The 15,746-nt window shown below is 40.9% G+C and overlaps 1 protein-coding gene across 2 annotated transcripts in view; it reads right to left on the bottom strand.

The window, feature by feature from the left end:
• Positions 1-15,746, bottom strand: part of wrn (WRN RecQ like helicase) — a 101,376-nt gene that overhangs the window by 10,197 nt on the left and 75,433 nt on the right. For both annotated transcript variants that reach the window (XM_060851494.1, XM_060851495.1), the window contains exons 31-34: positions 9,939-10,013; positions 7,009-7,177; positions 4,919-5,052; positions 2,950-3,066 (exon numbers count right to left, since the gene is read on the bottom strand). In XM_060851494.1, the coding sequence (XP_060707477.1) occupies positions 2,950-3,066; positions 4,919-5,052; positions 7,009-7,177; positions 9,939-10,013 (495 nt within the window). The remainder of the gene's footprint in view (positions 1-2,949; positions 3,067-4,918; positions 5,053-7,008; positions 7,178-9,938; positions 10,014-15,746) is intronic.

The raw sequence follows: 15,746 nt of genomic DNA on the forward strand, positions 1-15,746 counted from the left end.
CAGTTTAGGGAGTTACAATGGCAAGGACAACTTATCTAAAGGCAGAGCAAAGCCACAGTTGTAGCCACATTGTTTTGGATATAAAACTGGTTTGAAGGTAGGAGACAAAGGATGGTGGTGAGAATGTGTAGAGGGTATAAGCAGGCAGGGGAAGAGTTAAGCTCTGAGTTTTGTTAAACAAGAGGTTCCGCTGAGCATGACTCGGATCAGGTAAGAGCTGAAAATGTGTTGCTGGAAAAGCGCAGCAGGTCAGGCAGCATCCAAGGAACAGGAGATTCGACGTTTCAGGCATAAGCCCTTCTTCAGGAATGAGGAAAGTGTGTCCAGCAGGCTAAGATAAAAGGTAGGGAGGAGGGACTTGGGGGAGGGGTGTTGGAGATGCGATAGGTGGAAGGAGGTCAAGGTGAGAGTGATAGGCCGGAGTGGGGTGGGGACGGAGAGGTCAGGAAGAAGATTGCAGGTTAGGAAGGTGGTGCTGAGTCCGAGGGTTTTGACTGAGACAAGGTGGGGGGAGGGGAAATGAGGAAACTGGAGAAATCTGAGTTCATCCGTTGTGGTTGGAGGGTTCCTAGGCGGAAGATGAGGTGCTCTTCCTCCAACCGTCGTGTTGTTATGGCCTGGCGATGGAGGAGTCCAAGGACCTGCATGTCCTTGGTGGAGCGGGAGAGAGAGTTAAAGTGTTGAGCCACGTGGTGGTTGGGTTGGTTGGTCAACCACCCCGTGGCTTAACACTAACTCCCCCTCCAACTTCACCAAGGACATGCAGGTCCTTGGAATCCTCCATCGCCAGACCATAACAACACGACGGTTGGAGGAAGAGCGCCTCATCTTCCGCACAGGAACCCTCCAGCCACAAGGGATGAACTCAGATTTCTCCAGTTTCCTCATTTCCCCTCCCCCCACCTTGTCTCAGTCAAATCCCTCGAACTCAGCACCGCCTTCCTAACCTGCAATCTTCTTCCTGACCTCTCCGCCCCCACCCCACTCCGACCTATCACTCTCACCTTGACCTCCTTCCACCTATTGCATTTCCAACGCCCCTCCCCAAGTCCCTCCTCCCTACCTTTTATCTTAGCCTGCTGGACACACTTTCTTCATTCCTGAAGAAGGGCTTATGCCCGAAACGTCGAATCTCCTGTTCCTTGGACGCTGCCTGACCTGCTGCGCTTTTCCAGCAACATTTTCAGCTCTGATCTCCAGCATCTGCAGACCTTACTTTCTCCTCGGATCAGATAAGAACTTACAGATAACAATAGGGTGCTGGAGGCAAGGGTAATGGGTTAATAAGGTGGAAAAACATTCATTATGGAGAGCCATTTAACAATATTGGAAGCATTCAGTATGCAAGGTCAGCTAACAAGGGGAAAAATATCCATTGTATGAATCCGGTTAACAAAGTTAAGAACATTCATTGTATATCAGTTAAGGGTTTGGTCTCTGCTATTGATACTCATGATTATAACGATCACCCAATTAATATGTATGTTGCCTTATTTGGATGCTCCTCACTGTAAAATGACTATATAGTTCATTGAAAAACTGCTATTCCAGATAAGACCGTGAACTCCTGTCCATGTACACATGGGCAATCGTTCTCTCTCCCTCCAGGACTTGGAATAAAGATGGAGGAGGTAAAACTATACTGCATCTGAGCATTTGCTTAGAAGGAAGGGGGGGAACCGGAATGACAGTAGTGCAAGATCAGGAGGCCTGCAACCAGCAGCGTGTCACAAGGATTGGTGCTGCGTCCACTGTCACTTTTGTCACTTACATAAATGATTTGGCTGTGAATATAGGAGGCATGGTTAGTATGTTTGCAGATGACACCAAAATAGGTGGTGCAATGGACGGCAAAGAAGATTATCACAAGAGAATGGCAGGAACTTGATCAGATGGGCCAATGGACCAAACAATGGCAGATGGAGTTTAATTCAAATATATGTGAGGTGATGCATTTTGATAAGGTAAATCAAGGCAAGACTTCTACATTTAATGGTAGGGTCCTGGGGAGAGACCTAGGAGTGCAACTTCATAGTTCCTTGAAGGTGGAGTTACAGATAGACAAGGGCATGAAGAAGGCATTTAGTATGATTGCCTTTATTGGTCAATGCATTGAGTATGGGATTGGGATGTCATCTTGCAGTGTACAGGACACAGTATTCCAAAAGTAGCCTAAACAATGTTCAATTTTGGTATCCCTGCTAATAGGAAAGATGTTGTTGAACTTGAAAGGGTGCAGAAGATATTAACAAAGAGTTTGCTAGGGTTGGAGGGTTTGAGCTATAGGGAGAGGCTGAAAAAGCTGGGGCTATTTTCCCTGGGGAGTCACAGGTTGAGGAGTAACCTATGATGTTTATAAAATAACGAGGGACATGGATATGGTGAAACACCAAGGCCTTTATCCCATGGTAGGGGAGTCCAAAACTAGAGGTCATAGGTTTAAGGTAAGAGGGAAAAGATTTAAAAGGGACTTGAGGGACAATCGTTTCACACAGTGGATGGTGTGTGCGCAGAATAAGCTGCCAGAGGAAGTGGTATCTGGATGGGTATATGAATAGAAAGGGGGGATATGGGCCAAATGCTCACAAATGAGACCTGATGAATTTAGGATATCTGGTCAGCATGAATAAGTTGGACTGAAGGGTCTATGTCTTGTACTGTACAACTCAATGACTCTAACTTTCAGAAACCTTTCCTTAACCAATTTAAGTGAAGGCTGGTACCAGCAATGGAAAGTACTCATTTTTATTGCAGAGTGTTCTTGTATAATTCACTACGTGACACTTCAAAAAACATGCGCGTATGCAGGTGTGCTTTAAAAAGTTGTCAGCATTAAAGAACTGTATCATAGAATCACTATCATGCGGAAAGAAGCCATTAGGTTGAATGAATTTGCAAAATGTAACTTCTTGCAAAAACCATAAGTGGTCATCAGTGGAACTGACTCACCTCTGTGGGCAGATCATCAAATAGATCAATTGTATCATTGTCTGGTTGGTTCCATGATGCCAAACAAAGAGACGATACGCCAGGTTGAACTTTTTGACAAGTGCTGGTGTGTTTTCCCTGAAGGGAGAAACATGATCATTTGTAGTTGGAATATATTAATGAATCATAGAGATATGCTTCATATAAAAGAGAAAATTTTCACTAACAAGGCATTTAAGGTAGTTTATATGTACAGAGTGTCTTTCATACCCTCAGGACATCCCTAAGTGCAAAATGGCCAATGAATTACTTTAAAGTGTAGCTACTGTTGTTATGTAGGCCAATGTGGCAACTAATTTATGCACAGTAACACCATCCAAGCATCAGTGGATACTCAGTTAATCCATTTTTGTCGATGGTCAATGGAGAGCATAGAGTTCTGTCCTGATCAATGCAAGTGAAAAAGCTTTTGACAGTATGTCCCTTTTCTCAGCAATGCTTGGATTTCCATTTTGCACAGATCTGCATCGTGTCTATATATTGGGTGGTTTCAGAGCACTCATTCTGACGCATTGAAGTTAAATTGGTGGAGGGAAATATTTATCATTCTGTTGTTTTGGGCTAAGTTCTATTGATTTTCTCTCAGGCATCTACAAAAAGTCATTTCTGGGTATTAATGATGAAAATGTTTAAGAATTAACATCCAAAGCTTATCTCAAAAATTACAAAAATGTAAACATTAATACAAATGAGAAGTAATCCCCAGAATTATATTCTTAATTAATGTATTTTAGGGAAAATTATTTACATCTTATTGACTGGAAGCTTTAGCTGGTTTCTAATGAGTAAGATTCTGTGATAAAATATATACTTTCAAAAGAAATACTTTTATATATTATTGAAGGTATATCAGCAAATTGTCTGAAGCTTCATATCCAGTAAATGAATATTCTGATTCATGTTTGACTTGTAATGTAGAAAAGATGCTTTCTGTTGACCATCGCCAAAAATGGATTAACTCAGTATCCACTGATGCTGGCGTGGTGTTACTGTGCATAAATTAGTTGCCACACTGGACTACATAACGACAGTAGCTACATCTCAAAGTAATTCATTAGCCATTGTGCACTTAGGGATGTCCTGAGGGTACGAAAGACACTCTAAATACAAACTTACATTGAATGGGAATAGCAAGTTGGCTCAGATTGAGAGGTGTCGGCATGGAGAACGTACAAAAGGAAATTGTACCGTAAAGTGAACTCTGGAATTCTACTGCCACCTACAGGCACATCCTCTGAATAGGCAAAACACCAAAGAATATGTGACACAAGGATCTCAAACAGAAAAGCCCAACATGGAATCATATCATGAACAAAGAATCATTGCATTTCCCACTTCAATGAAGCAATTATTTCATATCAGTTATTTTGTCTTATCAATGCTGTTGAGACATGTGTTTCTCTGGCTATTAAGATGTCAGAGTAAAAAGTGAGGTCTGCAGATGCTGGAGATCAGAGCTGAAAATGTGTTGCTGGTTAAAGCACAGCAGGTCAGGCAGCATCCAAGGAACAGGAAATTCGACGTTTCGGGCCGGAGATTCCTGATGAAGGGCTCCGGCCCGAAACGTCGTATTTCCTGTTCCTTGGATGCTGCCTGACCTGCTGTGCTTTAACCAGCAACACATTTTCAGCTATTAAGATGTTAATCAATGCTCCTTTCTCTGGCAATTACAGAAATAACACAGCATGTACAATTACCCAAATTTTATAGGTCTAGTTTAACTTGTTTATCTGTGTTCATAGCACAATGTTACACTAAAAAAAAATCAGACCTGCATTTGCATTCATAGCATTAGGTTGAGAATCTTCAGATTATCTTATTTAATTTCAAATGTATTTTTTTAAAACCAGAAATCAATAATGGCAGCAATAAGATAGTTTTCATCCATTTTAAGAAAAAGAAAAATTAGGCCCATAACTTTAATACTCACAGCTGTTTCAATCCATGTTAGTTCTTCCGCTTGAGTGCCAAGTGGTAGAGATTTTGTTTGGACGGAAGAACTTTCTGGCTGTCCCATACGTTCACCATTGTGCTGCTTCTGAACAGATTGCAAACTGCTGAGATCTATTAATGCAAGATGATTTAGGGCTCATTTACAAGTAGACAGTGATACAGAAACAAAAATGCCAAAACAAAAAGCTGTACCTTGAATCAAATCTGTTCTTTTTCTCCTTTTCTCGAAACCTTTTTCTAGTTTACAGGATGGATAGTTACCTTGCTCTCAAGCTTTGACAATACTTATTACCACCAAGATTAACTCTACCTAGTTGTTCTTCCTCCTTGTCAGAAAGGACTTAACTTCCACACTGCTATAATGTGAGCACCATAACTAAGATCAGGGATTTGAAGAATCATAAAATCCATGCACACTACACAACAGCGCATGAGCTTTGAGCACCCACGACTTCCAAATCTAAAAATATATTTGCGTTAAAGTTGCCATAGTCCTATTAAACTATAGGGCTGCTTTGTATTTGCAGTGCAGAGACTTGCCCTAATAATCAAGAAAAACAGAATTCTAATGCAGATTGAAAATTTAAGTTAAGTTTATGAAAAAGAAAATTGAAAATTAAAATGTTATAACAGTAAAAGCCATAATAAAGCTGAAGAGTTGGTTCAGAATCAACTGGTTTAATAATATAATATTGAGATGGGAGACAGATCCTCCAAACTGTATCTGGTCTACGTATGATTCCAGCTACATCCTAAGTATCCTAGAAAATCATTCAATTGTATCAACTCAGGGCATTGAGATATACATGACAAATGCCAGTCTTTCCACCCACAACCCAAGAGTGACCTTTAAAAAGCAAATACAGGAAAATCAAAAGCATGGATTTATGACCCAAGCAGAACAAAACAAATAAAAGACAGATGGACATTAGCTCAAAAGCCAGCTGAAAAGACATCCCTGGCAGAACACAGAAGGATCCTGCAATGGCTTAAGTTTTTAAGTTATACTTTTTATGCCTGTACTGTGTATTAGTTATGCTGCACTATGCTTTACGAATAGGCACTGGTTCAGAAACAACATTTGGTTTTGTTCTGGGCACTGATTCACTTCAATGAAGTGTACACTCCACTGTAAATCTGTGTGGTAAGCCTGCTCTCTTGCTGCTGGCTCTGAGGTGACATGGGGATTTTGCTTCTGCACATCTGACAATTGCTTCTTTGATTGCAAAGGGGGTTTGACAGGATAATACCTTGTGTCCCAACAGCACCAGACCCACTAAACTCATCTTGGTTTTTGCAGGTCATGCAGAGAATATGCACATCTTCTCTTATTATTTTGTTCTCCTTACTTTAGGGTCTCCGACTGCAATGTATCATTCTCCAATCTTCACAAATGCAAATTCCTAGATTAGTCCAAAATGTACAACATGCCATGTGATGTGCCAAATTTTCTTTCTTCCTACAAAAGGTCCCTCACATTTCTATCTTGCAACAGTTTTGTTGAGATTAAGAGCTCCCAAGTGGTCATCTGTAATCTACCAATCTGTGGCAATGAGTGGATATATTTTCTTTCTATTTTGTACCTATCATCTTCATCTTCTAATCCTATACTTAACAGTTCTCTTCAATAACTTCGTCAAATGATCATCCCTCCCATGTGTGCTTTGACAATATGCATGCAGACAGTTTGCTAATGTGACTGACTATGTTATTCACACACATCTACATCCATGACTGGATGGATGGGATTTGGAGTTGGCAAACAGGTTCTCATCCCTAACCTTCAGGCTCAAGGCCAACATCAGTGCCTCCAATCCAACACCAAACGAGATAACCTAACTTGGCAGGAACCAAGGATTGAAGCTGGGACTTCTTCATTCTCTGTGCCAAACCACACAAGGCGCTCATCAACAGGAGAACACTTCCAATTCTAAAACCTGTGTAGTTCTATTCTTACTGTATCTATCAACTTATTTAGCTTACTTTTTAATTCCAGGCTGAGAAAAGAAACATAATATTTCCTTTTAAAAAAATCTGACTGGTTGAACAAGACAAAATTCTTTTCACCTGATGTAACTGGAGGATCTGGAATGATATTGATGTTCAGCTCTTGAACTGATTGATGAGTGCCAGCTTGACTGATGTTCTTTGAGTAACTAGATTTCAATGTATCAGCCGAACAGTGACTAACTACAGGTACAGTCAAGTTGCTTGAATCTCTAGTTTTACTTGGAAACTAAAAAGGATGACATCAAAAATCACAAGATTACATAGTGTACAAAATGATTAGAACTGTTTCCAGAATTAGGTCCAGAAGATTTCATCAGTGACTTTTTAGATACAAAAATATACAGACATACATATACACATATACACACCTCTGTGTGTTTGTGTGTGTGTAACTCATATTTTACATCAGCCGATGTAAAAAGATAACCTGATGGTATACGATGTTTTGTCTTGTAAATTAATGGAGCCGTTAGTAGTTTTTTTTTAAATTTATAAATTTCTTACTCGCAAACCTTTCTTGTAGAATTTCCAGCTCAAGTTATCAAGTTAATATTTCTGTATTCAACAGTAATGTAAGATTACATATTAGCCAACTTTTAAATTTGGAGAAAGTGAGGACTGCAGGTGGTGGAGATCAGAGTCGAAAAGTGTGGCGCTGGAAAAGCACAGCAGGTCAGGCAGCATCCGAGGAGCCTTCCTGACGAAGGGCTTACACCCGAAACGTCGATTCTCTTGCTCCTCAGATGCTGCGTAACCTGCTGTGCTTTTCCAGTGCCACATTTTTCAATTTTTAAATTTGCCCAGATTTGGTGATGTGGCGCACGACACCTGCATAAATCTATATAGAAACATAGAAAACGCACACAAGAGGTGGTGGCCAACTGGCCTTTGTTTTAGATGCAAGAGTTAGCCAACAAATCTAACTTTTCAGCTCTTTTTTCACCTCCCTTGAAATTACAGCACACTCGCAAAAGGTTTCTGCTCAGCTGTACTTCTGCAAAATACCTTAAACTGAAATCCCAATTATTGACCTCTTGGCTAAGCCGAAACAGGTATTTTGAAACTCTACTATTTTATACTTTCCAATTAAATTACCCAAAGCTTTATGGGTTACAAAGAATACAATTCCAACCCATCAAACATTTCCTCACAGCAAATGTTTTTCATTCCTGGCAACACTTGTTATAATCTCTTGTTCACCATCCCTAGTGTAATCAAATGCTTCATGTAATGCACTACTCATTACTTTGGCTTAAGTGGTTTTAAGTAGCATTTCAACCAATTCCAGCATAACATCCTTGCTAGCCTTAGCCAATAAAGAAAAACATCCCAAAGGTTCTTAGCCTGCAATCTTTAGGAATCTGTGGACATGCACTCCAAGATCCCTCTGCTCCTCCATCATTATCACATTCTAACATTAATTATCTCTTCTCTCGTTTCATTTGCCCTCCTCAAATATACCTCATTCATCTCTGGACTGAGTTCTAGAGAGACAATAATTAAACAGATCAACAGCTGCAGAATTACTGTAGTGAAGGATAAGTCAAAAAAGTACCTGAAGACTTCAGCATTAAAGGACACCAAAATCATCATTTTTATTCAACAGAGTTGCTGGCAACGCAAGACATTTTGTCTTACTCAGGAGGGGCATTAGCCAATTTCAGAAAGATAAGAGTTACCAAAATTGTAACAATGAATTTCATAACAGTTCTAAAGCAATAAATCAATAATTTAAACAAATGAATAATGATCGAATATGGTCACTAAGATTAATCTAAGCAGCAAATTGAACTGATCGAAATATTTTTCGATCAGCTTGGTCAAGAAGTAGAGCTGGAGAGAGGCAGCCTTAATTCCTGATCACCAGGGGAGGAAGAGGTGGTAGGGAAATGGTGAGCTAAAGAACTGAACTAACACTAACTTTGTGGCATGTAGGGTGAGATGGCCTCAGCGGTTTTCATAAGAAAGTAGGGATCAGAAGCAGTTTGCAATTCAACCTAAGTTTCTTCTTTTCCAAGCCTGCTTTGTGGATTGATATTTGGGTTGGTGGAGGGCAGAGGAGGTAGAGAGAAAGTGTGCATATCTGGCTCACTGTTCACTGCTTTTGTCATACTGACCCATCCCCAACAAACATACACACGCCTTGTCACAGCCTCTCAGACACACAACCTATCTCAACCTCTCTCTCTCTCACACACACACACACACACACACACACACACACACACACACACACACACTCCCTGACACAGCCCATCTCTTTCTCTCTCATACACATACACTCTCTCCCGCTGTCTCTCACATTCTCCTGCTATCACCGCCTCTCTCTCTCACACACACACACCTGCTGTCTCTCCTGCTCTCACAGCCACGGAAATGCATTCTGCCACCTTGAATACACTCTTACAGTGAGTTGAGGCGATGGCACCTGTTTGTGAAAGGGTCTTGGTGTTCTGACTCTATACAACTCCGACCTCAAAGTTGATCTAAACATGCCACCTATTGCATAGAAAAGCCCAACTCCAGCCTCTGGCTGGCTTACTGACCCAGCAGGCATCACATCCCTTGCAGCTGTTTGGCCTGGTACATCCCAGTAACTTCCTCATCCTGGCATCAGACTGAATGAATGTAGAGAAATTCACAGAGTTCACCACTCCTTCAAACAGAAACCACTTCTCTTCTGCATTTGCTACTGATAATGGGAACTGAACCTAACTCAACCTCACTGAGGATGACAGCAAATGCAGAGAAGAAATTTCCTCTGTTTGGGGGGAGCATTTTCTTGCGAATCTTCCACATATACTTACCTGGATTTGAGGGATTACAACCAGATAGGACCCCTTTGGTGGGACACAGGCCACCTGTTAGACAAGATTGCTCTACATTCATGAGATGGTCAAATGACACACAGCGTGCAACCCATCTGCAGTCTCAGTATTTATCAAGGAGACGGGCAAAATAAGCGAAGTTTTGGAGTGTTTCCTTACCACATGGCCTGACGTAGAGTTCAGATGGACGAATGGTTGATTTGCCACGTGAGTTGAAACAGAAAACTTGTCCATCTGTTGAGAATTAATAAGAGCTGTTAATCTGGCTTTAGATGAATACAGTCTATCAATTTTTCAGAACTTATTTCTAATTTAGTTTGTAAACTTAATCATGGATACGCTCAGCCCTCATTATCCTTAAGGGGGTAGGGACATGAAAATCCTCCAGATACTATTTCCATGTCTGTGCGTGGAACTGGGCAAGGCAAAGGAATAAATTTGGAATGGGGTCTAGAGCTGACCTCACGTGCACATGGATGATTGGGTATCAAATGAACAAATAACAAGGACTGAGAATAGTTAGTAATGTTAGGTGACATGATTTTGAATAATGTTTTTTTCTGCCTTAGCCCATCAAGTGTTAATGTTTCAATTTTGCTGACAGTATCAGAAAATTATTTTATAGTGAAAAGTGTGGCGTACTTTCTTAGAAACTAAAAAAAGGTGAAAATAGCCATGAGCCTACATTGGGATATCGCCTAATCATGCAATTTACTGGGATTTTTAGTTGATCCCTACAAGACAATGCTGTCCTGCAACAAAAGGATGAAAATGTTAAATGTGGGTGAAATGTAGCGACACTTACCTGCTCCTTAAGCAATACTGCCATCATTTCTGCCAACACAAGGGAGCATTTGGGGGCCTCCATTTAACAACTTTGTTAATATGACTGCACCCCAAACAGTGCAGCACTCTCTCAGTAATGTATTCAAGAGCATGCACTCAATGGTGTTCTCTCAGTTCAATCCTTTGAAGTTCAGTTTTTGCTGTACTCCACTTTGCGCTTACTCAGTCATACATCATTCCATCTCCAAGTATTTTCCATTGCTAATTGATTGGTCTATTGAGTAATTTCACTAATTAAAACAAGACTTTGACCTCGACTCTTTCTTTTTTTCTCTGTTCACTCAGTTAACGTAATTATGCTACGGTCACTTCTTTCCAAATGATCCCATACGGTCAGATCATCTCATCATTAAACCAGAATTACCAGTGATACTGGAACACCCCATAACACTCCCTAAAATTGAATAAAGGTTTTATGTCACTCTTTGGCTATTCAATCTAATGCAACTTAGAGGACTGTAACACATTTATTCCAGGAAAGAGAGAAATGCAAAGCAAGAAACTAAAGGTCAGTTTCCTTAACTTTTAGCAAGAGAAAATGCTAGAATATATTAAGTTTATAGCAGCACACGTAGAAAACCTCACTAGTATCAGGCAGAATTAATGTGGTTTTGTGGAAGGAATATAATGTTTTAGGCTAATTTATTTGATGAGGTAATAAGCAATGTGGATAAAGGGAACTGGCAGATGGGTGCACGTGGATTTCCAGAAGGCATGTGTTACATGCCATATCAAGTCAGAGCTCATGGTGTGGAAGGTAACATAATAGCATGGGTAAGAGATTGTTTAAGCAACAGAAAACAAAGAGCATGGATAAATGGGTCACTTTGGCTTGGCAATCTACAATCAATGGAAAAAGGAGCTCATTTTATTGTTGTTAAATTTGCTGATGACACAAAGATAGATGGGAAAGCACGTTGCGAAAAGGATATGAGGAGTGAATAGACAAAACTTTGGCAGATGGACAATAATGTGGGAAAATGTGAACTTGACATCTTGGCAAGAACAGAACAGCAGTATGTAATTTAAAAGGGGAAAGAATCACCACTTCAGACACAGAAGATGAATCTCAATGTTAGATAGAAATCACACAACACCAGGTTACAGCCCTACAGATTTATTTGGAAGTACCAGCTTTCAGAGCGCTGCTCCTTCATCAGGTGGTTGTGGAGTATAAGATCATTAGACACAGAATTTAGAGCAAAAGATCAGTGTCATGAAACTGAAGTGATGTATTAAACAAACCCGGATTGTTACATCTTTCATCGTGTAGAATGGGTTGCAAGTTTCAGTATATTAATATATAAATCCCAGAACTTCTTTCAAACCACATTCTCAGGCTAACTTAGGGTTTTAAAAGAAAAGGTGACATCTCAGGTCAGACAATGCATTAAAGGCGTGAGGTCAGAGTCTGTCTGTATCCCAATCTGGAGAGTCAGACTGGTTCCAATTCCAAAGTGGATTTTACAAAATATTACATGGATTGACTGCCTGCAGAGTTTTGCTCGAAAGATGCACGTTGAATGTATCTGCAAGTACAAATTCACCCCATAGACTTATATATTTGTGTATGTATGTGAGAGAGAGGGAATATGTGAGTGCGTGCATGTGACTGCATGGGAGAGAGTGTACGTTTGTGTGTGAGAAAGCTTGGTAAACTGTGTGAGAGTGTGATGGAGTAAACCTTGTGGGTGAGAGTTTGGGGGGTGTGTGTGTGTGTGTGTGTGTGTGTGTGTGTGTGTGTGTGTGTGTGTGTGTGTATATATATATATATATATATATAAGAGAGAGTATGTACACGAGAGGGGATCTGCAATTTATATGCGTGCAAGAGTGTACAGTGTAGTGGGGTCACCTGTAGTGTGATATGAAGCCAAGGTCCCGGTTGAGGCCATCTCCATGGGTCCCGAACTTGGCTATCAGCCTCTCCTCAGCCACTTTGTATTGTTGCCAATCCCCAAGTCCGCCTTGGAGGTCACCTGAAGATCCGACGCCGAATGTTCCTGACACCACGGAGGTGCTCCCCAACTGGGAGGGAACACCCATGTGCAATCTGCCAGCTCCCTTTATCCACATAGCTTATTACCCCCTCAAATAAATTAGCCCCAAAACATGCGTGGTGTCCATTCATCCGTTGTCATAGCATCTGCTTGGTCTCACCAATGTACCATGCCACAGGGCATCCTTGCCATTTGAGATCGACAACATTGGCCAAGTCACATGAGTATCTGCCACATACATGGTGGGTGGTGCCCCCACAGGTAATGGTGGTATCCGTGGCGACACTCCGACACATCTTACAGTGGTTGACATGAGAAGGTTTATGGTGTTGGGGTTGATGCTGTCCTCAAGGTTGGGCAGTTTGCTACGAACAAAGATCTGTTTAAGGTTTGGTGGTTGTTTAAAGGAGAAAAGAGGAGGCATAGGGAAGGTCTTGGTGAGATGCTCTTCCTCATAGATAACTGTCATGTCAACCAGACTGACTCAAGATTGGGATACAGACAGACTCTGACCTCACACCTTTAATGCAACATCTGAGCTGAGATGTCATCTTTTATTATTAAAACCTTAAGTTATCTTGAGAAGGTGACTCAAAAGAAGTTCTGGGATTTACATTTTAATTAACCGAGACTTGCAAACCATTTTAAAACATGACTTGACAATCCAGGTTTGTTCAACATATCATTTCAGTTTCATGGCACTGTAATCTTTTGCTACAAATTCTGTGTCTTATGATCTTATACTCCACAACCACCTGATGAAGGAACAGTGCTCTGAAAGCTAGTGCTTCCAAATAAACCTGGTGCACTATAACCTGGTGGAGTGTGATTTTATACTTTATCCACCTCATTCTAACACCAGCTCCTCCACCTCCGAGTTAGTAAATAGGTACAGCTAGTAATTAGGAAGGTAAATGGCATGTTGCTGTTTATTGCAAGGGGAAATGGAATACCAAAGCAAAGATGTTTTGTGAGAGTTGACAGAGCATTGAAGAGAAATGATCTTGTGCACTGTGCAGAGTTTGGGTGTCCTCATTTAAGAAAGGATATTCATTTCTGATGAAGAGCTTATGCTTGGAACGTTGATTCCCCTGCTACTCAGATGCTGCCTGACCGGCTGTGCTTTTCCAGCACCACACTCTTTGATTTGATATAAATTGAATGATTCCTGACAATAGTGGGTTATTTTATGAGAAAGGGTTGTAAAGATTGTGCAAATAGGTTGTAAAGTTTAGAAATATGAGAGGATTCTACTTAAACATCCAAGATCTGAAATTAGACAATGAGGGGATTTGACGGGGTGGCTTCTAGAATGGTGTTTTCTCTAGTGGGAAACTAGAATCGAGACACAATTTAAAATGAGTGGTTTCTCATCTAAAGTAACTGGAGGATAGCTAATGTGGTTCCTTTGCTCAAGATGGGCAACTGGTATAGGCCAGGTAATTACAGACCACACAGACAGACAGTCTGATAGGTCAGTGGTAGGGAACTTATTGGAAATATATTTGAGGGACAGGATTAATCTACACTAGGAAAGGCAAGGATTGATCAGGGATAGCCAGCACTGATTTGCTCGAGAGAGACCCTGTCTGACTAATATAACTGAGTTTTTTTTTGAAAAGGTGACCAAACATATTGAAGAAGGTAGTGCAGTTGATGTGGTTTACATGGATTTCAGTAAGGCCTTTGACAAGGTCCCACATGGAAGATTGGCCCACAAGGCAAGGGACCATAGGATCAAAAGCAAGTTGGCAAACTGGATCCAAAATTGGTTTGTAAATAGGAGACAAAGGGTAACAGTGGAGCACTGTTTGGGAGATTGTAAGTCTGTGACCAGCAATGGACCACAGAGATCGGTGCTGGGACCCTTGCTGTTGGTTATATATGTTCATGACTTTGAAGTGATTGCAGAAGGTATAATTAGTAATTACTTGTCAGCAATTGTATAATTAGTACAGATAACATGAAAATTGAAAAAGTTGTTGGTAGTGAGGAGAATGGTTCCACGTTACTTTTTAATATTGATCAGCTGGAAAACTGGGTGGAGCAATGGCAGGTAGAATTAAATCCTGATCAGTGGAAGGTGATGCATTTGGGGAAGTGAAAGGCATATATAATGCTTGTATTCTATTTCCCAGCAAATGAAGGCAAGAGCAGCAAAGTCTTGTTGCAACTTCATACAGCATCGGTCAGGCCAGAGATGGAATAATGTCGCCACACTATCAGAAGGATGTGATTACACTGGAGAGGGTGCAAAGGAGGTTCATCAGGATGTTGCCTGGAATGGAAATTGAGGAGAGTTATGTGGAGAGACTGGACCAGCTGGATTTGCTTTCTCTAGAGCAGAAGATGCTGTGGGGGAATGTGATTGAGGTATACAAAACAATGAGAGGTACAGACAAAGCAAACTGTGAGAATCTTATCCCTATTGCAGGTGTGTCCAAGATGAGAGAGCACAAGTTTAAGATGTGGAGCAGGTGGGTTAGAGAAGATCTGAGGAACGATTTCTTCACCAAGAGGATGGTAGAAATATAGAACGTGTTGCCCAAGACAAGTGGTGGAGGCAGGTACTCTCGCATCATTTAAGAAGCCTCTCAATGAGCACTTAAAATACCAGGGCTTGGTAGGCTACGAACCAAGTGCTGATAAATGGGATAAGTGTAGTTTGGCGTTTGTTGGTCAGCATAGACATGGTGGGCTTATTTCTATGCTGTATGACTCTATGACTTTAGGATCGAGGGATAATATTTTCTCTCAAAGTCACAAATCTGAGGAATGCTCCTCCTCAGAGCATACAGTATTGTAGAGTTACTGAATACTTTTAAGGCAGAAGGAGACAGATTCTTCACTGACTAGGGAGTTGCAAGGTGCAGGGGTTTGCAAGAAAGTGGCAATGAGGCCAAAGTCCAATCAGCCACAAATTTATCAAATGGTAAAGCACAGTCCAGAATCGCTTACGCTGGCTTCTAATCTGTAAGCTTGTACATAATGGTTAAGTGAAATGTCTTTATTTTGCAGACTTGAAGTTTTGAATTGCTGATGCCAATTCAGCACTGTGAACTGACAATGAATCTATTTCTTCTAGACTGCACAAAAAGCCAAGAAAGAGAGTCCAAATGCT

This window comes from Hemiscyllium ocellatum, chromosome 36, assembly GCF_020745735.1.
Source record: "Hemiscyllium ocellatum isolate sHemOce1 chromosome 36, sHemOce1.pat.X.cur, whole genome shotgun sequence".
Lineage (NCBI taxonomy): Eukaryota > Metazoa > Chordata > Chondrichthyes > Orectolobiformes > Hemiscylliidae > Hemiscyllium > Hemiscyllium ocellatum.